Source organism: Pollicipes pollicipes, unplaced genomic scaffold, assembly GCF_011947565.3.
Source record: "Pollicipes pollicipes isolate AB1234 unplaced genomic scaffold, Ppol_2.1 Scaffold_7261;HRSCAF=8764_pilon_pilon_pilon, whole genome shotgun sequence".
Classification (NCBI taxonomy): Eukaryota; Metazoa; Arthropoda; class Thecostraca; order Pollicipedomorpha; family Pollicipedidae; genus Pollicipes; species Pollicipes pollicipes.
This window is the reverse complement of record NW_023597054.1, coordinates 21,039,749-21,065,821: the sequence shown is the minus strand read 5'-3', so window position 1 is coordinate 21,065,821 and position 26,073 is coordinate 21,039,749. Positions and strand designations below refer to the sequence as shown.

Here is a 26,073-nt window from a genome sequence, read left to right as displayed (position 1 = left end):
CATATGCCCGACCAAGCAGGCATACCCGGGAGCCTGTATGTGCGCGCGGTGGGATGCGCGTGGCCAGATCGCGCACTGCCGAGCTGGCCACGTGTGTTGGGGGCGGCCCAGCCAATAGAGACATTTGCGTGTACCATTTCCTTTACTCATCCACCCACTACCCATGGGGCTGTGCCCACACTCACCCGCTACCCATTACTAATCAGTTGCATCCACTTGCGGCCATCCCCTTGTTATTATTTTTCGAGCAGTTGTGCTCTAATTTATGGAAGAGTTAAAGAAACTTTTAAAGAAAAGAAGGGAACTTGTTCTTTAACCCTTTGCGTTGGTAGTTGCCCAAGCAGAGTGAGTGGGGCTAATAGGACTAAAATAAACGCAAGCAGTAAAATTGTGGGGGATTTTTTTAAGCTTTTACCCTTGATTTCATACGTGATTTTACCCCACCCGTACCCATACCAGTAATTTTCCCAAAATCTACAACCAACTCGGCCCGTTACCCATGCCATATGGGTACTTATTGGTTTAGCTTGTCCGTGAAGTCTTCTAAACATCAAACCCCAAAAGCTCATTATGTTCCAAAACAGTACAACTCTGTTGATAAGAGGCGGGAACTTGTTTCACATTTTGGCATGACACGTATACCACCAGACACCTCACACAGTGAAGGAGACATAGCTGTTATGTCCGTTCCGCCATTGTCTTAGCGCCTCAGCCTCAGCCTCATATCGATCTGATGCGTCGCTAGAGCCGACCGCCTCAGCCGCTCGGCCACGGAGAGTGGCCGCGGGAGGCGCGTGGGCGGCGGCGGCGGCGGCGGCGGCGGCGGCCCGTCCGTCTGACGAGCCGTCGGCCGTCCGCTGACCCGAGCTGCCGCCGCCGCCGCCTGTCTGTTGACACAGACGCCTCTTCGGGCCGAGCGGGGCGCGCCGAGCAGCGCGTACCGGATGCGGGTGTCGCGGACGCCGGGGTTTGCTGTCCGCGTGGTGCAGCTAGACGTGCCGGGCGTGATTTTGAAGGCAGTGTTTGGCTGCCACCTCAGCATGATGGTCGGGTTTGTCATGTCGATGTGTTTTGGATGGCATGTCGGTGTGACGGCCGGTTTTGGATGACACGTCAATGTGGCGTCGCTCAGCAACCACGGTCGCACTCGCCGGCGGCGGCCGTGGGACGGCGTCGTATTTCTGTCACTGAACGAGTCGCGGACGCTCCGGGGCTGCCGTTCCGTCTGGTCAGTTGAGAGTTTAGCTCGGCGAGCCACATGACAGCAATCCAGAGAAGGTGCACCTCACACGTTGTGGTTGCGTCGTAGCGTTGTGCAACAGAAAAAGTAAACTGTTCCTTTTCATCAGGGACGAAGAAAAAATGTCACTATTCAAAATTTACTTCCAACATGGATAGCGGGTTCGAACACTTTCAACACATTCTGTTCAGATGCACGGAGCGGTGGAGTCAATCTGTGCAGTATCCAGGTGCGGTACATCCCTGAGTTTACATATTTGCCATTCCATTTTCATAATAATTTTCACCTCCTCTAATTAGTGCTCGGATGAAGTGCAAATTCTGAAACGGCGTGCTAGGTCGGCAGGTTTGTAATTAAACGGAATGTCAGCGTCGCCGTTCTCGCAACCGCCTCGGAGACCGCCGGACGTCGCCGAGGCGGAGTTCCTGCGCCTTTCACCGAATCGCTGTCATTCTGCCGCAGCTGGGCGCAGGCTGGCTGCCGTGTCCACCATTTCACCCGTCTCCCAGTGGTCGGCGGGCACGCGTGTGAACGCAGCCGTGCCCCGCGGGCTGGCGTTCCCCGGTCCCGCGGGCCCTGCGGACTGTCGCCCGCCTGGGCGCTGCCGTGATGACGGCACTCGCGGTGAGGCAAGCCCCCCCCCCCCCCTCCCCCTTCACGGTGATCTGTCAATACGTCCCCGCGGCGTCACGAGCCGGCCGAAATTGGCGGCCTAATGGCGAGTGATGAGCGGTGCCGTAAACCGAGAGCTAGCCGTGGGACGGCGAGTTGTTCGACGGTCTGGTGCGTTAGAACACAGGATGGTCTGACGGCCTGATCTGACGGTCTGGTCTGCTGGTCTGATGGTTTGGTGCGTTAGAGCACATGAGCGCAGACAAGGCCGGTCACACCGGGAGTTGGAATGGATTAGAGCTGCTAGACTTCTCCGAAGTATAACACAAGCTATGCGCGGGCCTGATGTGTTGTCACATTCAAAACCGCAAATACCGTTCAATTTTGGGTTCATTGTATATCTTGCGGTTGCCCTTATCAGAAGGTAGAATCGACACGCGGCGATGATTGCTGCAACTCACCACCGGTCTTTAATTCTGCAAGCCTTTTCACCGCCGCTGGTCTGATGCCATCAGGCTCCGCGGAGGTAGGTATGCTGGTCATTGGATATTGCCGGCATCAGGTTATGCAACGCAATCCAATCAGTGGCGTGTGCCGAGCCACCGTGTCGAAACGAGGAGATCCCGGCCAGGCTTTGCACGAAGTGAATCATCGAAATCAAGGCGTCGAACTCCCTGAACAGATAGCGTTTGATGACCGGTGACGCTCAAAATCGTCCTCCAAACCTCGGGACATGTGGTCACAAATTGCCGCGTGAGGAAATGTGCTCAGTGGACACGAGCCCTATTCAAGATGTTTGGTGGTTGCGACAACCACTTTCAGTTACAAAATTATGCGTGCGGCATTGAGGAAAAATCCCACCGAGTCTGACAGCCATGGGAAACGTTTGTGGTGGCAGCAAGCTCCAGGTACACATCCAAGAGAGTTTTACTTACGAGACCATTTTAGACCGCTACATCGATGCACACTTACAGGAACTCATTGCAAATGCTATGCACCTGACTGAACGATGCTCTACACAACGTAAGTACCAGTGAACTCTGCGGTTAAATCGCACCTGATCATCGATGGCCTAATGTGCTTAGTGTCCACCGCATTTGACTTAAGCATACGAGGTCAATAGCCTAAGCCGAGCTTTGCCGTCCGTCGCCGCAAACGTTGGAGAGCTAGTCCGCAACTTTAATGTGCCTCCGACGAATTGAAAATTGCACAATATAAGCAAACATTACATTCCACAGTTGAGCGATGCGCACTTCCGTAAAAGAAACAAATGCTACCAGACCACAGATAGACAAATGACATACGTTCCCAGTGATGATAATAGCACATGTCATAGTCCAAATAAGATACGCGCTGCCTTTGAAGCACAAACTCAGGCGCGGAGGTTTGCATGCGCAGACAGTGAACAGTTGGAAAAGTGATTGTTGTAGAAGCAGCAGCTCCGTCTCTATGTTTCAAAATTTCGAGCGCGAGGAAATGTTTCCCGGCAATAGGGGATACGTCTATTTTTGTTTCAGTATCAACGTTGTCAAAATTGGATATACAAATCAAATTGATATGCTCCAGTTTGTCCCACTACAAGAACAAAACCATATCGTATAACATTTGGCAACTATATCGTGACAAACGTACAACTGAAAACATTCAGGCTCGGGTGATTCTCCAGAATGGGATGATTACGTGTCGATGCAGTCTCCGATCGGCAGACACGCCACTAGCATTGTGCATACTCACTTTGTAGCACCCGGGCGGAGCCGCACAAATGCACCCACTAATGCAAATGCGAACTCGGGCAAAGCACAGCAGACGGCCCGGCTATGCGTTGTCTGACTGATTCTGCTCGGCAGCGACGATCGACACATCGACCTGGGCAGACCCGTCCAGCCTGCAGGTGACGGACCGGCTGGAACGGCGCCTCTCCATGCGGCAGGAGCAACGCCAGTCGCAGGAGCAGGACCAAACCCTCTTCAAAGTGCCGCAAAGTGACGCCGAGCACCGCGGCTCCGACAAGCACCTGCCCGACGCTGCCCAGGAGCGGCGCGGGTCTCAGTCTGACCCCGTTCAGGAGCGGAGCGGAACCACGGCGCTGCCCGCCAAACCCAGTGGATCGGCGGCCGCGCAGAGGCCGTCGGGGGGGCCTGAGCTCGGCAGCGGCGCCCGAGGCCGAGGTGCCCGTCAGGAAGACGCCCTCGCTGCCGCCGGTGGGACGGCGGTCGCTGCTGCAGGCGACGCCGGCCGAGCCGAACCGAGACGAGGCTGCGTCGCCGACAACGCCCGCGACGCGTTCGGACGGGGGGTGGCGTGGGGCCTAGGTCGTTGCCGCCCATCTAGGGCCTCGAGTCAGGTCGCGAGAGAACACTTGGGTCACAGCCGCCCTCCTGAAGAAACGGGCTAGGTCAGGTCAGCTGGTATTGCGAACGATCCCTGCCGTTTATGTGAGAAGCCGCGGAGCAGGCCTGCGCTGTCCAATCGGAGGCTCTTCCGGACACCGACATGGGAGGGCGCCTGCTCGAAGTCCACCTTTCGGTTAACTAGTGGCCACAGAAAATGGTCCGCCCTGAGCCTAAATCTGCCACGCACCATCCTCTCAAACGTGGTTTTGGTCATGCAACCTTTGGCGTCAATTCTTCAACCAGTAAAAGGAGTTGTCAAAATCGTTTTTGGGGTTTAAATCCAGCATCATTGTAGTAGTTCGTCAGCCACAACGTAACTTTGCTTTCCTGTCCGTCGATTATTTCGACATAAGTATGTCAGTGGCGCTCACCAGCGATTCCCACCAACTTGATCCCAATAAAAGTCTTGGTACAAAAAATTATGTATTTCAACATTATTGATCTTATAAACATGTCGAAACCTGCCGATTTAACAAACCTCTAACGGTTGCAGTCGAGTGCCACTTCAGCAGTTCCACAAATCACAGGCCAGTGCCTCCGAAAGATCGCTGGGCCCCGGGTTCATCACAGGAGTCGGCCCACGGATCCGCGGCTTGCCGCCCGATCACACCTCGCACCAGCGCAGTGCTGCCATCTGGTGTCCAAATCGCAGTCCCGCTGACTAGATCCCGCGGACACCATCCTATTCGGAGTCAGCACCGAGGCGGCAGCGGCGGCCGAACGTCGTGAGTGGGTGCAGTCTGCAGTGCAGTCTGTGCAGAGACCGCCACCCGTTCAACCTAAAAATAGTCACATGTCCAACTGTTCGTGGCAACCACCAGAGCACGCCTGCTTCCCCAGGACCGGTGGCAACGACATCCCTTGCCTTGCAGTTGCACAAATCAGCTGAAGTCGATGCTTCAGTACAAAGTGACTTGCCGCCTCTCTCCATAACAAATGCACGCATATCCGGTGGTAATATTTCTACCTTACGACAGCAGACATTTCCACTAAAACAAAACGCAATCGAACGGCACCGCCACGTCAACAAGTACCGCCGGAGTCATCACTCGGCGGCCAGTGGGCCGCCTCTCGGGGAGCAGAGATCGGTCCGAAGTCATCCCGTGCCTCCCCCTCCCCTTCCCTGCTCACGCCTCACAGCGCCTACTGCGAGACCGCGCCCGTCCGTGGCCGGGCGGCTAGTCACATCACGCGGCCATCAGCGCCTTCGCCTCCTTCTTCTTCTCGCGCTTCGCCTTCGTCTTCTGCTTGTCTTTGGCAGTGAAGAGCTTGGGGCGGGTGTGCGCGCCGTTCCTGGCCGGCCTTTCCGTCGGCCCTCGCCGCCCACCTGCTGCTCGGCGGGGTCCGCGCTCTCGGAGCTACGCAGGCGGCTCTTGAGATTGCGCAGGAAGGCGCGGCCCCGACCACGACGACTCGCCGGCCGACGTCTCGGCAGCGGGCGGGTCGTCCGGCGGTGTCGACGCGCAGCACGGCGTCGAGTCACTGCGAGGTTTGGCGGCGGCCGGCGCCGGCAGCGCGTCCGTCACGGAGTGAGACGCTGACCTGCGGCGGCACGACTAGGCTAGTGGCGGGGGCTGGCACGGAGCGTCGCCAACACAGCACGGCGCAGCATCGAACACCGGACACATTGGGCGGGACGTGGACTTCTGACAGCACTTACTGCCCCACACGCCTGGCGGTCAGGACCCCATCATTAACAGCAACTGGAGGCAGTCGGAGAACCATCTTCTGTAGCTATGTACGATCTCACCGCCGCCGTTTGCATCGCGCATACGTCTCATACGCAACGCCACCACGACGATTTAAACAAACGGTTTGCTTGTATTATCTAAAAGAATATGAACAATGGTGAATGGCCGCCTTAAAAATAGAGAGAGTGCCTACTCGTGAAACGGCAGATCTTGGGGAACAAGATAACCAGCTGAAAGCTAGCCGACACGCGCCTCAAGCCATGGTCGGACCACAGACGCGGCAATCGGCTAGTGGGTACCTGGTGCGGGTGACCATGGCGACACTGAGCGTCTCGTACATCTTGTCCCAGGCGTTGACGAGGCCCACGCCGCGCGTGAAGTCTAGCCGAGAGCAGTACATCAGGTACGACGGCAGCGTGCACTTCTGGTACACGCACGGCAGCAGCATGCGACCGCGCTTGTCTGCAGCGGCCACGGAGCGGTGGTCAGCCGACGGTCTGTACACCAGCCGCACAGCCGCGCAGAGGCACGGCGCGCCGGCCGCCCAGAAACACGCGACCTGGTCCCGCAGAGTGGAGGTGGCGGCAGAGTCCGTTCATATGGCGACATTTGCGGGAAATATCTACATCAGTTGGATGGCCGCCGATGGCGCATGCTGCCGAGGTGCCGTTGATATAACGGATTTTTATATCAAAACGTCCGTGACATCTAGTCACTTCTACACCAGCCAGAGCGGGGGTGATAACTTCCTAATTTTCTCATAACTGCAGGTACACAAATCACCACCTACAGTATGCGCGGATAACACCTACGTGAGGAAACAGAACCCAACAAAGACGCACCCAAAGATGTGTTTCTCAGTGTGAAGCCTCTGCCATAACACCCACGTCCCCACGGCGGCCACACACCGGACCCCTCCGTCTCCAGCAGTCCGTACCCAGTCCGAGCGCCTGCGCGAACATGGCCAGGAACTTGTTGACGGCCGACTGGAGGAACTGCGGCGATAGCACGGCCAGCACGCGGTGGCAGCGCGTCTCCATCAGCCGGATGATGCCCTGGTGCTCGAACGTCACGCCGGGCAGAAGGTGGCGCTCCTTATCACACAGCTGGCCGGCAGAGGTCAGCACAGTCAGGGCGTCACGCTCGGGCAGCACCCGGCAAGCGAGGCTACGAAACGCCTTCACAGGCGGCGATATAACACTGGCAATGTCCGTCCACAATGCGCAGACGCCGGCTAAATCGCATCTCTTATAGCCTCACAGGCAACGGTCTGCGCAAACGGATATCGGTATTGTTGCAGATGACATGTAACAAGAACACGTCCGCAAAAAGGCGGTAAATCCTTGCTATTTCGCAGAGATAGGTTCGCGGGCGTGGCGTTGCCAAAACGTTTGTCCCACCATTTTAGAAAAAATGCATTAAGTCATGTAGAGGAAATTTCTTCATTTCACTGTTCATGCCTGCAGTTATGTATTGTTTTGCACTCTTGTATGAAAAACCCTGGAGAACCGAGCGAGACCCCCGTCGTTTCCCCAGTACTTCCTGATATATTGAAGGTCACTTATTGTCGGACCGATCCCCTTCAATTCACGACGCAGACTGAAATGGAGGTGACCATCTCCCCCTCCCCCCCCCCCAATTCAGAAGCAGCACGGACGGAACCAGCCGTGAAGCTGACGTCGGACGGGTCACAATCATGGACGTCACTCTCCGATCACGTGTCAATGAAAACATCAAGGCTGGTGTGCGTCCACGTGCAAACCTCCGCTTTTTCCATCAAAGTTCGTACCGGAGGCCGGGTGTTCAACTCCTGATGAACTTTTGACGCCGGTATTAAACACATGCAGGATGACAGGTGGTAAAACCGCTGAAGTGCGCAGCCGGCATTGAGGACGTAAGCCTGCGCATTTTGCGCAGACGCAAGCTGTTCACTGCGGCCAGACCATGCGGAACGAGCCCCATGTTATTTTAGTGAGGTCGCCCGCAAGAAGCCAGCCGGTACGTTATGTGCCTCGAACACCGGACTGTGTTTGTGTCGGTGCCACTGTCAGCCAGGGCACATCGAATTGTGGGCCGAAACGCAGGTTTCAGACCTCAACCCTGGTTCAAATATTTTCCGGTGTAAGCATACGTTTTGGAGATCTATATACCTTAAGATATGACAACTTATAATTGAGTCTTGGCTTATTCATAAGAGCGCACTTTTGCCCATTCAACCGGCGGTGGTCTTCTTCGGCGGCGCGGCGTTGGCCGCAGCAGTTAACATCACGCGAAGAGCGACGGATGAGCGGAAACGACCACACGCCGGGAAAAAGTGCCTCGAAGTGCTTTATGTAATCAAGCTGCACAGAATAGCGGTAAGTTTGAGCGCATACTTTCCTTGGTGGAATTTAAAGATTAATCCTTGGAACGGCATTCGCAGTCACAGCAATACCATCTAGATACCACTAAAATTTGGTAGGTCTCGTTAACATATACGCCCGGCGATTCCGCAAAATCGCATGCATTATTGCATAAACCGTTCGAAAGTACTACTTACAATACAACACTTGGTCTTTCGCTCCCCCCCCCCCCCCCCCCTCCCCGCCACCAGCTGGCCACCGCCTCGTGTTTTGCTACGTGTCGGCAGTATCGAACCGAAGTGCTGCTATAGTTCTGTATGGAACTAACCTGCATGCATATTTCTGCTATTTTCAAACTGTTTACATACTTGAGACCAAAGTCCCTTATTACATCAGCCTGTACGTAAAGTTCCCTGGCAGATTGCACTGATGCTTTCTGCTTCTTGCAACCCAATTTCTGCAGCGTAATGCACACGCGCGAAATGTACGGTCATACCGGAGCAAATCACGTAAGCGCTTCAAACAAGCCGCACCTGACCCAGCTCGGCGTACCTTGATTCCCCTGGCTTCCATACGCTCAATGATTTGCGCTGCGAACTCGGTGTCACCGTCGTCGTAGAGGAGGAAGGCATCGAAGGTGGGGAGCGGCCGGCCGGCGCGCAGACATTCGGCATCACCTTCGGCAAAAAATGGCATGCCATATGTCAGGCTGCTCACGAGCAACAGCATTCCAAGCACCGACGTTAGGCTCGCCCAGATCTCTGTCTGAGTGACATGAAATCGCACCCACACGTGCCTGAGACGAGAGCGACGCAACACATCCCGGTGCACACAGTAGTTAGTAGCAGATGATTAGACAGCCGACACGACGGACTAACCGACGCAGAGCAGGTCAGCGTCGTCCAGGCCGGGCAGCAGGGAGACGGCGCTGCTGGTAGCGGCGGATGAGCTCAGCCGCTCCTGGTACAGCCTCACGTCGTCCTCTGCCGGAGCCGCCCACCGGTCACCAGCAGCTCGAGCTCATCAGGGCAGCGGCACGCCGCTGACGTACCAGCGGCGCGGCGCGACACGAACCGTCACCCGGGGAAACGTTGCTGTCGTTGTTAAAACTTAGATGGGATGGCAAGAAGCACAGTCTAACACTCAACAGTTTGGTTAGTGAATATCTAGATGCACACACAGATCAAGCCAATTTCAGACATACCTTAAATCGACTCAGCAGTGGGACACCCAACGACCTGTTCCCTGAACCAGATGACCCTCACATTCCAGTGCGGCGCATACTCCCGCCACACTCCCCACACCTGACACCAGCCTGCCACATTCGGTCGCCCAGGCCAGGCCCGCGGCACCCACCGATCATGTAGCGGGCGTCGTCCTGCACATCCCACCGGCCGACGTCCTGCAGGGCTCGCCAGAGATCGGCCACGGGTCGGGCGCGGCACCGCTCCAGCAGCGCCACCGTCGGACTGGCCGACCGTCCCAGCTGCTGCACCACGTCGTTGTCGCAGTCCAGACACTGCGCCACGCCGCGCCAGTCCCTGCGGCGTGGGCGGCGCCGGTTGGGGTCATGACGCGCCCGGTCCAGATCCGCAGACAGGATGAGCCATGAAGCTCACAGGCAGTGGGGCGATTTTGGACTTGGTTTTATGTGACTAGGGTATACAACATGGCTCAGTGCCATGGAGGAGTCCATTGAAAATCTGTTGGGTGACTGGGTGATTTTTAGACTTAAGTTTGCACATCCAGGGCATACAATAGACTGCTAAAGAAAATCTAACTTACTGAAGTGTTCATAACTTTGATTGTTTGGATCCTAAATGCAGGAGAGCATGCATAATTGATGCATCATAAGCAAACACACCTCATGCACATGAGTTATGATATACCTTTTGCACCACCACAGGCAAAAGGTTATCAAGATGTCTCATCTGACAATACCTGTAGCATCATGGCATTGGGCTGAAAATAGCTAGTAAGTACAGAATTGTTGGTTGACACCAAAGTCTTTACCAGTTTAAAAGCAAGCTTTCAATGATGTTAAACCACCCAAAAATACACAAAAATAACCAACTTAAGGTAGCATGCAATCAAGCTCCATAAAGCAAATATTGTCAACAAACCTAAAAACACAGATTTGCACATCTAGGCAGCAGTTATTATAAAAACTGCTACAATGTTATTCTGGAATCAAATATTTTTGTTTGATTTGTTGTGCCTGCCAGACACAGAGTGGACCACACATCACCATAAAAAATTGTGCCGCAAGGTCTTGTCCTTTCAACAAAATCAGAGCACATATGAGAACAAATATGAGGGGTACCCAATAATCATGAACTATGAATGGTGATTTGGTGTCTTAGGGCACATCAGCTGCTGTAGGTCATGCAGCTAATGAATGGTGACAGAAATCACCCAATAATCATGAACTATGAATGGTGATTTGGCATCTTAGGGCACATCAGCTGCTGTAGGTCATGCAGCTAATGAATGGTGATAGAAATCATCTTATACTGCTAATTCTACCTGCCTGATGTGATTTTTGAACTGCACTGCTAAAAAAGTTTAGTGCTTAAGTAAGAATCTTACAGGACTGTGTAACCAAACATTATTTTTGTTACCTCAGCCATTTCATCAAACAAGCACAGAAGTAAGATCTGCTCAAAATGATTTGGTAGATCCTAAAATTAGCTTAAATGAAGGAAGAAGGGTTTGCAATAAACCCTTGATCACATTTGATCACATCTGAGTCAAATCACCTTGGAAAGCCATCATCTGATGGTAAGATTTTCTTTCCATTGAGCAACAATGCTAATTTTTCCTTTGTGATTTCTGTGAGAGCCACAATAGGGCTCTCTACTGTGTTGAGTTCATCCATCTGAAATGCAACATAGGGTGTTAATTTCAACTTGATCGCACTACGTTGTTTTCACAATTCTGAAGCAAACATGTATTCAGATTTTGCTATGTTTGATGTGTTCAGCTTTTGTGAAACATGAAATATTGTCATATAACTGTTTAATAACTCATTGCTACTAAGTTCTGAACTAAATGCCCACTAGGACAGTAACCAGCACTTAAAACAGTCATGCAACACATCATGCATGCCATAAGGATCATGTCCATGAATCCAGCACTACATTCACTAAGGACCCCACAAATGCTAGGATGCCAGGAAATGTGGTCCACCTGATTCATATTCCTTTAGCAAACCGAGCACTCCCACCCAAATCAGTTGTATCATATCTGTCGCCCTGTTGCTCTTAACGGCTTTGTTTCGCGCACACTCGCTAAACCACTATCAAATTGTTCGGACAAGCATGGCTCCAATTGCATCTTTTTGGCACCAACATTCACAAAAAACACAACCATTTTGCAACAATCTCGATGAAATAGGACAGAGGCCAATGAACCTTCTACACGTTCATTTTCCGTGCAACGCAACTCTCATGACATCATCTTCACTTCCCCGCAGAACGTGGGGTCAGGCAACCGACTGTTACTAATGCGCAATTTAAGTCCCTAAGCAGTCATATTTGTAGCTCTGTGCAAAAAAAAAGTTGAAAACGATGGGTAATGCTTTGGATGACATCATTTATATTCGATATTAAGTTTTGTCTGCACAATTTGCATAATTAACCAAATTTAGTAAAAAAAATCTCTTGAAATAAGTGCTTTTTTCACCTTAATAATTTAATATCCCATACACTTTACACAAGATGTGTGTAAAGCATCAGAGTTGATTGAAAGACGTCATCGTAAACAATTAATTTATCCATGTTAAGAAAATGCCAAAAAACTTCGATGTCGATTTATGCGCTTTGGATTTACCAAGCGTGTTTATGGTCGGAAATAGGAGAGGGCGCCAGGGGATAGCTGTGGTGCAATTGGACATAAATATGTGTGAATTACATTCGCTGGTTCGGTTTTCGTTTTCGTGTGAAATGTAGTCATTACTTAAGATGATAGCTTGGCTTGGACAGAAGTTCTGTCGCTTGCTAAGGAAGCCACCTGTCTTGGCTGTCATATTGTTACTGTCCCTGGTATATTGCTTAGTGAATTTATTTGATCAGGTGAGGTCATTGCTAGTAAGGGCTTTAAATGCTGGCTGACATCACGAATTTGGATGTTTTCTGTGAGCTGTTTCATTATGGGGAAGTGTGTGAAAATGATGATTTGACAGCAAATGATAATCATATTAGTTTGCCCAGAATTTGCAAAATGTTCATAGGATCATAGAGACCTTCATATGCTTCTTGCAATCCTTCATATGATGCTGTATTATGATGCAGTGAGCTGTTCCTATACTTAATGTATTGAGAAGGCCAGAAGTATAAATATCTCCATGTCTATCTTAAGCCACAAAGCTTCCAAATTAAACTCTGCAATAGCAAAAGCACTATGAGGCTGTACTCACATCCTGTGTAGCAAGCTGAAGGCAATAACTTTTTAGACCTATATGATGCAATCAGACTCCAGTAAGAGTAAATACTGTTAATTAAGAAGTTCAAGGCATAACTATCCGCTTATAAGACAGATCAGTTTTTTGGTAGGTGCAGACCAGGGGCATGCAATTATTCCATGGCGATCCCATGCTATTGACAGGGTGACATGTGCTGAACAAGATTTTAATGTATATACTTGATATTTGATGCAGGCCATTACATTAAGCTTAGACATATGTATTGCCATCCTTTACTAGTCCCCTACTGCTATTTAATATTTGCAGCTCTGTCATTCTGAAGGTTTAGCAGCCAATTGTTCAAAAGTTGGTACCTAGCCTACTTGAAGAGCAGACCAGATTGTGAGATGCAGACTTTCCCTGAACCTTAGCCTGATTGTTGTAACCAGTGTCAAGGAACTTTGTGAGCTGTAGTCATGTAAACTGTTCTACACTTTCTTTTTTGCAGTTAAATATATAAACAAGGTGCTGAAAGAAATGTAGTAATTATTATTTTAATTTATTGCATTAAATTGAATAAAGACATGCTGCATTCAAATTGTCACATCATCTGTTAAACATAAGTTTGAAACTGTTTGAAAGACCTTTGCATACAAATATCACCCAATATCTGCTGATCATCATAGGCCACAGAATGTTCTAAGCAGACTGCAAAGCTTCCTAAACACATCTATCCCATACCATTGCAGAAGATGTTGGGTCTGGTCAGCGACCCAGACGATGCTGTCCCGGTGCCCATCGACCCGGCGCTGATCCTGCAGCCGGAGGACGGCGCCAACAGCTCCGACACCGACCCGCACGGTCTGAGCTGCCGCAACTCTGTGCAGGGCGTCGCCCTCATCGCTGACGATCGAGGTGGGCGGCCGGAGCCGCGCGTGGGATGCGCTCCACGGGGTGGCGTACGCCGAGGTCGGGGCAGAGTAACTAGGTCAGGCTATCTTGTGCACCATCCTAAGACCTTCTCAGTCAAAGATATGGTGTACGCCCAACTGGTGCCCAGCTTGTAAGTTTTTATCACGCAGCTCTGGGCTCTGTGTATGGCCGCAGCCTCTGGTAAGTGTATTTTAATCGGGTCGCAGCTGAGGGTGGACGCTCACTCTAAACAGCATAATGGAGATCATAGGTACGTTCACTCGAGCCAGCGTAATCCAAGTCGTATGATACCGAAAACTATGACCTCGATGCAGCGGGGCATGTGCTGACGCTCAGCCCAGCCGGGTCTCGTGACACGGCCAGAGCCTGCATCGGCGGCCGTGCTCGTGGCCACCGCTGACAGCTCCGCCCCCTCCCCCGTGGCGGCAGGTCACGTGTGCGAGCGACAGCACCTGGAGACGACCGGCTGCTGCGACCAGGAGGCGGCCTCGACGCGCCGCTTCCTGTGCGAGTCGTGCTCGCAGGAGGGCTGCTGCAGCGTGTACGAACACTGCATCTCCTGCTGCCTGCACCCGGACAAGGTGCGGGGCGTGCGCACAAGAACGCGCTAAGTGCGCTATATGCGCTATAGGATCGGCGTACTATGCAGAAAGCGAAGTAAAAGACGAGGTCGGAACGCAGGCAGGGCTGAGAGAGAACGTCGGCGTCGAAGCGAAGGTGATGTCGCGTAATTGGACCTGGTCAACAGCCAGTGGTGGAATTTGCTGTTACATTTTACGTGCCTACGCAGCGGACCCATGCCGGGGACGTTGTCTTGCGTATTGTGTGGTGTGGCAAGTTGCATTGATCGCATTGGGTCAGTTTGGTCAATGTTCTTGGATTTTGTAAGTGCGTTGGGCTTCCTAAAGTCTCTGCATGGAGAATACTTAAGCAGTCAGCAGGACACACTGATGTAATCTCATACACTTTGCCACTACGGGAATATGCACGCGCCTCACAGCTGGCTGAATTTGACGGGACCAGGGCGCCACAGCATACTACTGGTCAAGCAGTAAAGCACGTATGTAAAACTAAGACACTTTCAGCATTTCGTAGCGGGCGACAAACGATGTAGCTCCATTAATGAACAGAGCAACCTTTTTTTGGGCGCCGGTAAGCCTGAACATTAAGTGGTGATCCCATTGATGTAATGTCTCCCGCCCATTTATTCCGCTAAGGTTAGTCTGGAACAGTGTGCTAACAGCGGTCCGCTCGAGATTTCACGCGCTCTTTATGGACGTTCCCAGAAGCCGCTTCTGCACAGCGTGCTGGGCAAGGCCTCACATCGCTTCAACCTGCTGTTCTCGTCTGTGACGGACCACTTCGAGCTGTGTCTGACCAAGTGTCGCACGAGCTCGCAGAGCGTGCGCCACCAGAACGTCTACCGCAACACGAAGGTGAAGTTCTGCTACGGCGAGAGCGCCCCTCCGCTGGACGGCTCCGACTGACGTCGGCAGCGTGCGCCAGCTCGAGACCTTCCACGGACAGTGTTCATCCGCGTGACTCGATGGCGTTGGTAAGCTGGGGCTGCCGGTCCCCATGGCGGTGCATCGCTGCCCACGCCGCCCTCCATCCGCCGCCGCGCCGGCGTGTCCTGGGGTGGCGGGTAGCTGGTGCCCGGGGCTGGCTGGCGGTGGCGGTCCTGTGATGACGTCATCGCCTCGTAAGCAGTCCCAGCTGGCTGCAGACGCCGTGCGAGGCTCGGGCGCCTTCCCCGCTCGGTTGGTGATCTGTGCCAAAGTTTTACATGACATGCGGCACGCGCTAAGGTGTCGCGCTTCCGCCAGGACCGCGGACTGCGCTGATTTTAGGCTGCTGTAGCTAGGAATTGGATGGTGGTTTGCGCCTCTTTACACGAATCTTACGAGAGAATCGTGCACAGTTTACAACGTGTGCCCTTAGTGTGTTTCACGCGCACGTGAAATGATTTTATGTGTCTGCAGAAGACACTACTTTTATTAAATGCAGAGCTTACCTAAGTTAAGTCGAATCCACATACGTCGTTTTGTGATAGCGTTTGGATGACGGAATCGACAAATGTCAATCCAGTAAGTGTTAACTGAGATCACCTTCGTTAGCTGTACTTGCTCCGTAAACATGTTTTACTTACCAGCACCTCATGACTGTCACTGCATCCACGGCGTACCAGCCCTCGCGTCGCCTGATCGTTCTGTCCGCCGGCCAACACGTCACGTCTCGCTCACTCACCCCACCACCGCACGCCTGGTGCGAGCCTATGATCTGAGGGACGCCTGCGCCTGCACCTCGTGCGTCGCTCACACGCGCTGGGCCCGGTTAGTGTCGCACGCCCCCCGACCCTCCCCCCCCCCCTGCACTTGGCTGCGAAACTTCGCGGTCTCACCGGCGTCTCTTCAGGTGCACTGAGGAGGGGGCGTGCTCACCCAGTGTGTTGGGACCGCAGAACAGCTGTTGTTCCCCGATGTCAGGTGGTGTGTTGCGCAGGACTTCTCGTCCGCAGCCACATGTGATTGCAGGGGGGGGGGGGGGGATCGTCGCGAAAGGGGTATGTTGTGACATCTGGCGTGATGCCTCGGTATCTGTTGGCTCGTGTGTGCTTGTGTAAATCACATCTGACGTCACAAAGAAGTGTCGCGGCTTCCAGGACCTTACTCAGACCATGTTGAGAATACACCGAACGCGAACGATTTTTGAGCTGATGCGAGGAAAACGGCACAGATATGCCTTGGATATATGGTCTCAGCAGCATAAAAGGTCCCATTACCTCCAGGCAGTGTCCTAGGATTGCGGACTTCGTGTGTAAAGCAACACCCTTTGGAGAGGAATTTTTCACTCCTTTTCCACTCCCACCTGATATTGTCTAGCCACATGTACCAAACCCATATTTCCATATTTCCCCTAAAGAGGTTTTGAGGTGTCATCCAAAACCGAGCCCACTTTGAACCATCAAGCGTGAACAAGGCTACACAGAACCTGGAAACCCTTGGCTATGTCCTGCCTCACCAACATCTGGATCGTGCCTATGTATGTGTCACTGGGGCTTTACGACGCACTCAGCTGCCGAGTCTATATGGCGTCGCCTGCCTCTCACCCTGGCAGGAGGGCGGGCACCGCGGGGAGTCGAATCCCGTACCTCTGGTTTCCCAGACGCGCGGTGGTTAACGCAGACGCGTCAACCACTATACTACCGGCATCCCAATCATGTCTATGTATGCACAGAGCAAGGGCACCAGGTACGTTCAAGCCCGAGAGTCTCAGCGACTTCAGCTGCTTGCATATATCCAGTTTGGCTTGTTTGCAAGATCAATCAAATCAATCAATTTTTTTTACAAAATCACGATCTTCAACTGTGCGTCAAATGCAAGGTTTTCACGCATCCCCATTTTTCGGGTCACACCACGCAAATGTAAGATGTCAGAAAACACCTATGTGCCAGTCGGTGGATGTTTGTGTAGTTTGGCGAGCGCCGCTTACAGGCGCTGGCGTTCCTATCCTCCCGCCCCATGTGCCCCGTGCGAGGAACGCGGCCTCGGGGGGGGGGGGGGGGGGGCAGGAGAGGAGGGAGTAGCAAAGAGAAGACTCTTCTCTCGCCGGCAGCTCTCCGAGTGACCCGGAAATCTGCCGGCGCGAGGACGCCCACGCCGGCGGGACGGACTGTGTGGAGTGCCTGTGCCGAATGTCAAATACAGAAGTGACTTTGGACGCACCGTGTGTACCAGTGAGCCGGAGGCGAGGCACCGGAACCGCATTGTGACCACCTCCACCAGAAACGGACCCCTCTCAGTCGTCTCAGTAAACCGACTCGGCAGCCTCCGCCCAGGACCTGCCCGCCGCCTTCCCGACGCCACCTCGTCACTGCTACCCGGAGAGGGACAGCAGAGCACTCGCCGCAAACTCAATAAGGGCATCTCTCTGCCCAGGGCCCGACGGCAGCTCCCAAGATCCACACCCCCTCCACTGCGCACGGAACGGCCCCAGCAGTCGTGGGTGTGAGGTCTTGCATTCGTCAGTTTTGAGCGACATGAATTAATCGTACAACTGTCGTGTTCTTATGTTTGGACTTTCAAATGTCTTGTGATTGTTTGGCCGGTGTTACGGCTTTATTTTAAGTAGGTCGTACGTATTTGTCTAAAATCGGTCACGAAAAAACCCTGTATTGCTTTGTTGCGATCCAACATGGCATCTTTCAGCATCCAAATCCCAGTTCTCGAATTCAGTGGTGTCGTTCAATCGGTGCCCGCGTTTATCGCTGACCTCAATGCTTTCGCGGCTCTGATCCTAGTGGCAACACCAAGAATGAGCCGTTTTTGGTTCGGGACTTTTTCCGACGGTCTCGCTGTCTGATGGATTACACGTCCTGCCGCCTCGTGTTTCCGTCGCCAGCCCAGTCGGCGCCGGCCCATCAGCGAACTCAGGCTCCGGACTGCGCGAGAACAACCCCGGCTGGGCCGCCGCCCTCCGTAGGTCAGGTACAGCGGGCCACGAGTGAGCAAAGGGAGCCGACCCATCCAGACAAAGACGGAGTGGGAGGCGCAGCCGGCCGGGAGGGTCTGTCGGTCTGCGGCGTGGTAGTACGGCAGGACTAGTAGGTACCGCTTAGGGGCGGAACGCGTCATTGAAGGTTATGCTGATGACAAGTCTTTTGTGGGTCCAGCATTCGTCGAAAGTGACGGAGATACGGACCTGCCTGACTAGCCGGCAAGATCAGCGATACCGACCCCCTGCCCTATCCCGGCGCACAGGTCACGTACCCCGCGGCCCACGGCACCACTGTCCTTCCGTAACCTGGCGCGAACCAATGAATCACCCCCAAGTCCGAGTTCCTATTCGAATGCGTCCAGGTCCCGGATCCCAGTGTCTGTAGAACAGCCGTCGTCAAACGGTCATCGCGAACAGCGGAGCGCCCGAGTCGGACGGCCTCCAGATCGATTTAGCGCATGATTGCGATAGCTGGATGCAAAACATGGATTCATAGTGTATTTGCATTGTTTGTGCTAACATGTTCTTTGGGTTAGTTGCCATGACGTGAAATATATCGTTTAAGGGCCTCGCTTGCTGTGTGCGTTATGTTTGTTCCGTGAGATCTGTGTTCATGATACCATGGCTTTATTTATTATGTCATAGCTGAATAATTCAACTGCGAAAGTATTCTTCTTTTAAGAAGGGTGTAGTGTAAGGTGTCAGAAACATCTACGTGCTAACAGGTGAATGTTTGCGTAGTTTGGTGCGCGCCGCTTAGAGGCCAGTGTGGGGGACGCGGCTGCGGGGTTCAGGAGAGGACAGAGTAACGAGAAAAAACTTGGGGAGCCGCCGGCGCGAGGACGGACGCGCCGGCGGGACGGACTTTATGGAGTGCTTGTGGTGAGTGCCAAATACAGAAGTGACTTTGAACGTACCGTGTGCACTAGTGAGCCGGAGGCGAGACACCGGAACAGCGGAACTTACGTAAACACCACAGCAAAGCAAAGCTTGATACAGACGCGCATTCGTCAAGTTGGCACCACGTTTACATTCAGATTCAGGTCCATATTCGGGATTCTGTGGACCCCTCAAATTGGCCAGAAACTTTGTATATATAAGCAGTTAAATCTCCTGAGCACAATGAGCACAGCATCTCGAACTGCTGCGCCCGATTACCGGAGGCATATCAGTATGGAAGATCACATTAAAAAAGGTAGACTACAAAATCTTGGACCGGTACGCAGTATCAGAGAAGTTCAGCCCTTTCAACGTCAAGGTCGGCAAGACAGGATCTACCGCGTTTTCTTTAAAGTTGAACTTTGGTTCAGGGCCACATTCATTAGGTTCGACGTACTACTTGGGCTGGCATCGCTGGTATTACCACGGTCATTCTGGGCAGGATGTTCTTGGATATCTCTTACTGTGGGAACCTCGCATACAGCTACATTAGGCTAGTTTCACTAGGGGATCTTCTTCGCGTCTTCTACCACTAGGTGGCCGGCCGGCAGCTCGCGCCCGCCCGCCTGGCGGTATGGCGGCAAAGTGCACCCGAGCAGGCACGGAAGCGGCTGGCGGCCGGGGGGTCGATAATTGCCAGGTCTAACAAGGGACCCCCGGGGACTTTGACCCCCAATCTGGTGCAGACATAGAACGTGGGGATGTGTGGTGAAAAGGAAAGCTGTGACGACCGTCTCATCGCCTTCCGGGACCACTCTCACGCGTTAGGAGACGCCATTTCGAGTGGATTGCTTTAAGTCCAGTAAAGGACCACGTTTCAGTTAAGGTCTCAGACCGGCCAAAACGGGGCAAACATGGTACGTGTGTGATGAAGTGAGTTGAGTGAGGTTAGGTTAGGTTAGGTTTGGTTTGATTTGGTTTGGTTAGGTTTGGCTTGGTTTGGTTAGGTTAGGTTTGGGTAAGGTTAGGTTAGGTTAGGACAGCTTAGGTAAGATTAGGATGAGTTAGGTTAGGTTTGGTTAGATTAGGTTAGGTTAGTTAGGGCAGCGCAAGGTGAGGCGAGGTGAGGCTGAGGCTAAGGCTTGGGCTTTGGCTTTGGCTTTGACTTTGGCTTTGGCTTTGGTTTTGGCTGTGGCCTTGGCTTCGGCTTTGCTAGACTAGGCTAGGCCAAGTTAGGCTAGGCTAGGCTAGGCTAGACTAGGCCAAGCTAGGCTAGGCTAGGCTAGGCCAAGCTAGGCTATGCTAGGCCAAGCCCGGCCAGGCCAGGCCAGGTTAGGTTAGGTTAGTTTAGGTCGGGCTAGGCTCAACTAGGCTAGGCTAGGTTAGGCTAGGCTGGGTTAGGTTGGGTTCTTATCTTCTGTATACCCTCTTGCAAATGCCGTGTTTTCTCTTTTAAGTCAAGCATATTTAATCCCCAATGTGGTAGAATAGTCGAAGCATGTCTCTGTGTCACCTGCGTGCACACGTGCCATGTTTGTGCCGTTTTGGCCGGTCTGAGACCTACACAGGAGGAAGGTCCCTTACTGGATTTGGAGCAATCCACCCGAAATGGTGTCTCCTAACGGGTTAGAGTGGTCCCGGAAACAGATGAGACGATCGCTACAGCTTTTTTACCACACGTTCTCACGTATTACGTTTAAACCAGATTGAGGGATCCAAGTCCCCGGGAGGTCCGTTGTTGGACTTGACAATTATCCACCGACCGGCCGCCAGCCGTTTCGGCGCCTGCTCGGGTGCACTTTGCCGCTGCATTACAGCTTTCCTTTTTACCGCACACTCTCACGTACTACGTTTACACCAGACTAAGGGATCCAAGTCTCCGGGAGGTCCGTTGTTGGACTTGACAACTATCCACCGACCGGCCGCCAGCCGTTTCGACACCTGCTCGGGCGCACTTTGTCGCTGCATCGCCAGGCGGGCGGCCGCGGGCTGGCGACCGGCCACCTGGTGGTGGGTGGCGCAAGGGAGGTCCCTTAGTGGACCTAGCCTGGATATATTATTGTGTCAGTGATCTGTGTGCTGCCTGGTGTCAAGCATCATTTTAGTTGGGTTTTAGATGTCAAAGCATGTGATAGAATATGAAATACGACTGAACGCCAGTCAAGCTACCTTGGTAATATGATTTTATTTTCAATATACTGGATATCATAAATCGACAGAGCTGTTCACCGAGCGCGAGTAACAATCCGTGTGGCACTGAGTGGCATACTGCTGGCCGCGGACCTGCCTGGCTTTGTGCTCGCGGATGTACGCCGTCCATCTGCTCTCGTCAAAGGCGTTACAATCCCAGAGCCGCGTCGGCGGCTCTGTCGGCGGCACGGGCCGAGCTACGGGTGTCCATAGGTCACACAAGATCGTCCAGCCGGCTTCATGTTTCTGGCGCTGGTCACGGCGCCGGACGACGTGACAGTCAAGCTCATCCTACGCGGCGGGACATCCTAGCTCTGGACGCGGCCCCGCGCCTGTCGCTGGTCACTGGCGACGGCCTGCAGGAGCTGCTCTTCGATTCCGAAGTGATGTCCTCTTGGCATCGGCGCAAGCGAGAGTGATCATCGACCGACCTGCCGACAGGTCTGCTCGCCAACCCTCTGGTCGTATTGCTGTCCACTCGCTGACCACAAAGCTGTTGGTGTGATTCAACAGATCTAACAAGAATTCAAAACACGGCCTGAAGTGTGCAGAGGGGTCCAAGAAACAAGAGCCGGCTCGCATTTTGTCGCTAGATTCATCAGTCGCAAATGTATAGCCAATGGCTATAGCCATGGCCAGAGATCCCGCAGAGTCTAGAGCCAGCCTAAGAATATCACTGGGATTCAGCAACAACCAAGATGCATCATGAAGTCAAAGACACCAACAAGAACCAGGATCTCACGTGAAAATATTGTTAGAAACCAATACGTATTCACTTGATGAACTTACGTTATGCTGTGAGCACATGCAATCATTAAAGCACACATGTAAGATATATTTGATCTCAGACATCATCTAAATAACAGAATGTTGTCAAATGACAACCCGTGCTGGTGTGAACGAAGGAGCCAGTGACGGACGGGAGTCGGGATCAAACGGTTTGTGCGTGAATTAATCAAGTCGAGAACGAGCGTGTGGTGTTTGCGACGAACTAACAAGGACTCGTAATCGTATGTTGAGTTTGGGAACAGTCAGTGAGAGCCAGGGACCAAGGCCTGGTGTTTGCAACATAACCCAAGTCATCCCATAACCAGGGACCAGTGATAATGATAGCTAGCCGAAACGAGGGATCTGGGTCCTCGTTTTCATGAGCGGAAACGAGTTCCAGAAACCAATATTGAAAGCTAGGCACCTGTCTGCTAAGGGCAGATACGGGTATAAGTTCAGGGACAATGTCAAACGTGATATTTTAGTTTGTCGTATGCGATCATGTTTGTCAACATGTCAAGCAGATTTATCTTTTGCCGACATCAGATGAAATAATTCTTGCTTGTGGGCTCTGATTCTAAGGAAAAATATGCAAACGAAAAGAAAGCATTCGCACAGATTTCAAATATTACCACTTTTGCAACATGTCTTGCGCTGTAGTACCATGCAAACATCGTAATAGTGGTGCAACATTTGGGGTTTTTAGGCTCATAGTAGTCTGGCATGGGCCAGAACTACTCCACATTGGGACAAGAAAATTGGCACACCACAAACAAGATGGATACCAGGTAAAGGAGAAGAGAACAACCCTTTATTTGACCTACATGTGTTGCGATTTGTTAAGACGTCAACCTTCTGAAATTAGTTTTAATTTCAGGAGAGCATTGCATGGTAAATTCAACAGTTACAGTTTACTGCCTTTTGCATGCACCAGCGAATTTGTGAACAAGCGTATGAACTTTAATTGCATTGACATGCTTGCATATCATGCAGCTACACCCCGCGCTGGACCCACACACTGGGCGTCGATATTGCAGATGATAACTTCCATTAGCCTTGGTGGTTCATTACTGCATATGTCAGCACAGGTTAACCTGTTGGAAGCATAACATTTCACTCATTTTCCTGTTTATTTCTGTCTCTGACCTCTCTTCACGCCATGGTATTTGCTTCATATGCAGATCTTGTTGACGTCATGGTGATTTGTCTCGCCGCGTCAGATTGGTTGTTAAGAAATGATGAGCCTATTACATGAAAACCATTTGTCCTGAACATCAACATTTAAGCATAGTTAGTGCTTTCCAATATATAATTGTAGGTTACATGTGTATACCGGCTTACATTTGCCCGTTTTCCAACCTCAGGATCCTAGAATATGGCGCAACACAGCCCAGACCCAGTTCTTTAAAACACTACCACAATGCGGAATCTTGGGTTTACTGCCATGGCAACCGGGGTTTAATTCTGTGACGACATGAAACCCTCTGACAATTAAGGACGAGTATGTTGCCGAATTCGCGGCTTTCCAAAGCCATAGGTTCATTTATAGAGACCGGAGCGTTCTACCTTATTGTTTCTATACTATTGCCTTGCGTGATCAAATGGCACACATTTCCAACACTTTAACCGAACAAAATGACAAGAAATCGCAGGCAATCGCGAAATAACCAACCACCTATATTTATGGTTTGGTTTCCAAATTGTGCCCTCTCTCTTTTTCAGCAACCTCAAACCTTTCCGTTTCTCTTCCGTGGTAGTTTACTTTGTTTTCTAATGGTTTTTGTACACGTTAAGAGCTCGTTGTGTAAGTAATCTAAGCTATACTTCATTTGGCACAAAGTCGGTGGACGCTGTTTTTTTTTTGCTGCATCTGGAAAGCTCTGAAAAAAAACGTTTGAGAAAGTTAAAATTCTAAAACGTGAAGCTTAAAAAAATCACACATGCAACTTACTTAGCGAGTATAACGTCTATAATCATTCCAAGATCATCTTAATTCCCTTCTAAAATAAGTTGCTGTGATGCAATTTGAATACCGAACTCACGATTGCCATAAAAAACACAACACAACGCATTTACACGAGTGTATTGATAAAGATTAACGTACTTTGCTCAATGTCATTACACAGTACTCATAGGAGGCATGTGAGCAGACAAAAAACGGCACGTGCAGGCGTACAGTTCGAGCTCAGGAAAGAGAACAGCACGAATGCATAAAAAGGACAAGCATATAAATTTCATCATCTCATTTCTTGGCAAATCCGGAACTTGCTCGCGTGGTCGGCATTAAACGCATTTAAATGTAGCGATGTTAAGATCGGAGGGTCTGAACGACTGATACTCCTAGACGTATTGCCTCTGCTCTGCCCAGAACAGCTCGGGGTGTTCAATCCTCAGCTGTTCATACTCCGGGATCTGGGCGGGCGCCACCGGCAGGTGGGCGCCCTGCGGCTGGTAGCCTCCCTCGTCGGCCACGTAGCTGACTTGGTAGGTGTTGCCGTCATCGCCCACGAACTGGTAGTTGCCCTGCTGGGTGAGGCTGCCTGTCTCTGGCACAGGTCCAGGGTACACCTGACCTGTCTCAGCCACCTACAAAGGCAGAACGCATATGACATGCTATCAGTGAATGCTGATGTCTACGACCATGAGCTGCGTTACTAACGCTTGAGCTGGACGAAAACTTACGCAATAAAATTAGAACAGATTTTCTTTTGCATGTGAAGCGGGATTTAATCGCCCATTAACAATGCCAGTGGTTGTATCCTCTTGCCCATAAATTTAGCAGCCTGAAGTACTGTAGCAACAAATGCAGGTCCGGCACGTAGTCATGCTAAGTTCGCGATCTCTATTCGTTGAACCTATCTTTAAACGGGGCTGAAATGCTGACCTATTTGGAGCCGGGTTTGAGCACCCCATCCAAGGCGGACGAGAGAATCCGGATGCAAGATTTAGACCAACCGCACTCGGTTTGGTTGCGACTTACGTTGCCCTCCTGGCTACCAAGTGCATTTCTGGCAATGTATACGGATAACTCCTTCGCTAATCCAAAGCAGTTAGTCATGAAGTGTCAACAGTTCACCAGATCAGGCATCCAGTGTCATCATGTGAAATGAGTATAAATAAAATCCTCAAAAACTTACCGCCTGTCCGTTGTCCTGCTCGTAGCTGTATTCGTAGTTTCCAGTGTTGGGGTCCTGATCAAACCTCTGGCTGAGAATGCGGATCTCGGGCAGTCCAGACCTCACAAACTGATTAGCATTGTAGCCTTGCGGAGCAGCCGCAGCCGCAGCCACCAGTGTAGCGAAGACCAACTGGCGGGAAGGCCGGGCGTTAGCTATCGTCATTCGTGGAGATATGTGCACTAGTTTGACAAGACAGTGGCATTCAGTGAATCAAGTAAAGCAGATTTATCCATACTTATGAACAAATGTTGCAATTGCTTCTAGCCCGTTTTAATCCCCAAAACATGTCTTTTCATTGGCTATTTACTTGACATTGCAAGAATGTTCTCAACCATTTTGACATCCCGGAACGTTTCCCTGAACCCGCAGCCGAAGAAAACAAAACAACCAACTGGAAGCCCTAGGCTCCATATATTATTGCAACGATCATGAAGCGCCTCATCCCGAAGATGCATTTAACACTACGAGTAGAAAATTTTCCTGTGGCCAGCTTAAGGCCACGTCTGCCTGTTTATCTTCTCGTTCAGCCGCCCGGTACATGGCCGCTGTTCAGGCGACTACAGCATACACCACTCACCAGCTGCATGGCTCTGTGGTGCTCAGATCTGTGGTGCTCGGTCGGCTGCAGCAAGCGACTGATGCTGAGAGCTCCAGCTCCGGGCCTTATAAGCGGCGGTAGCGGCGAGGCTGCGAGGTCAGGTTCCCCCGCCGTGCCAACCTCTCCCTGCCCCGTCTGCCGACGGCGACCTTGAAAGCGCTTGCCGCTGGCTAATTGTTACCCGCAAGATCGTCCGAGCTCCGTGCATCCCCCTCCCCCGCATGTTTCCAGGTCGAGGTGCCCACTTGATTAAAAGATTTTAGACTCTCAGAACTTTCCAAAGTCCAGGTTAGAAATTCAACGAGCAGGAGCAGGAATCTCTGGATTTTTTGGAAAGCTGATATCATCC

The 26,073-nt window shown here is 51.8% G+C and overlaps 4 protein-coding genes across 4 annotated transcripts; 2 read left to right on the top strand and 2 right to left on the bottom strand.

Moving 5' to 3' along the window:
* The first annotated feature begins 2,554 nt into the window (after window positions 1–2,554).
* LOC119111167 (uncharacterized) lies at window positions 2,555–4,910 on the top strand. The gene is made up of 3 exons (XM_037234993.1): window positions 2,555–2,875; window positions 3,700–4,053; window positions 4,816–4,910. The coding sequence occupies exons 1-3, from the start codon at window positions 2,728–2,730 to the stop codon at window positions 4,908–4,910; spliced, it is 597 nt and encodes a 198-aa protein (XP_037090888.1). The 5' UTR covers window positions 2,555–2,727.
* A 522-nt stretch (window positions 4,911–5,432) lies between these two features.
* On the bottom strand, window positions 5,433–11,543 carry LOC119111166 (myeloid differentiation primary response protein MyD88-like). Its single transcript, XM_037234992.1, has 9 exons — window positions 11,468–11,543; window positions 11,038–11,156; window positions 9,635–9,819; window positions 9,157–9,261; window positions 8,831–8,955; window positions 6,874–7,042; window positions 6,236–6,398; window positions 5,663–5,787; window positions 5,433–5,497 (listed from the first exon to the last, which is right to left on the bottom strand). The coding sequence occupies exons 1-9, from the start codon at window positions 11,474–11,476 to the stop codon at window positions 5,433–5,435; spliced, it is 1,065 nt and encodes a 354-aa protein (XP_037090887.1). The 5' UTR covers window positions 11,477–11,543.
* Window positions 11,544–12,079: 536 nt separating this feature from the next.
* On the top strand, window positions 12,080–15,929 carry LOC119112959 (SREBP regulating gene protein). The gene is made up of 4 exons (XM_037237260.1): window positions 12,080–12,351; window positions 13,430–13,595; window positions 14,043–14,194; window positions 14,900–15,929. The coding sequence occupies exons 1-4, from the start codon at window positions 12,241–12,243 to the stop codon at window positions 15,098–15,100; spliced, it is 630 nt and encodes a 209-aa protein (XP_037093155.1). The 5' UTR covers window positions 12,080–12,240; the 3' UTR covers window positions 15,101–15,929.
* A 3,623-nt stretch (window positions 15,930–19,552) lies between these two features.
* Window positions 19,553–25,712, bottom strand: LOC119111164 (larval cuticle protein 65Ag1-like). Its single transcript, XM_037234990.1, has 4 exons — window positions 25,704–25,712; window positions 25,085–25,255; window positions 24,429–24,533; window positions 19,553–19,615 (listed from the first exon to the last, which is right to left on the bottom strand). Exons 1-4 carry the CDS (start codon window positions 25,710–25,712, stop codon window positions 19,553–19,555), a joined length of 348 nt encoding a protein of 115 aa, XP_037090885.1.
* Window positions 25,713–26,073: the final 361 nt, after the last annotated feature.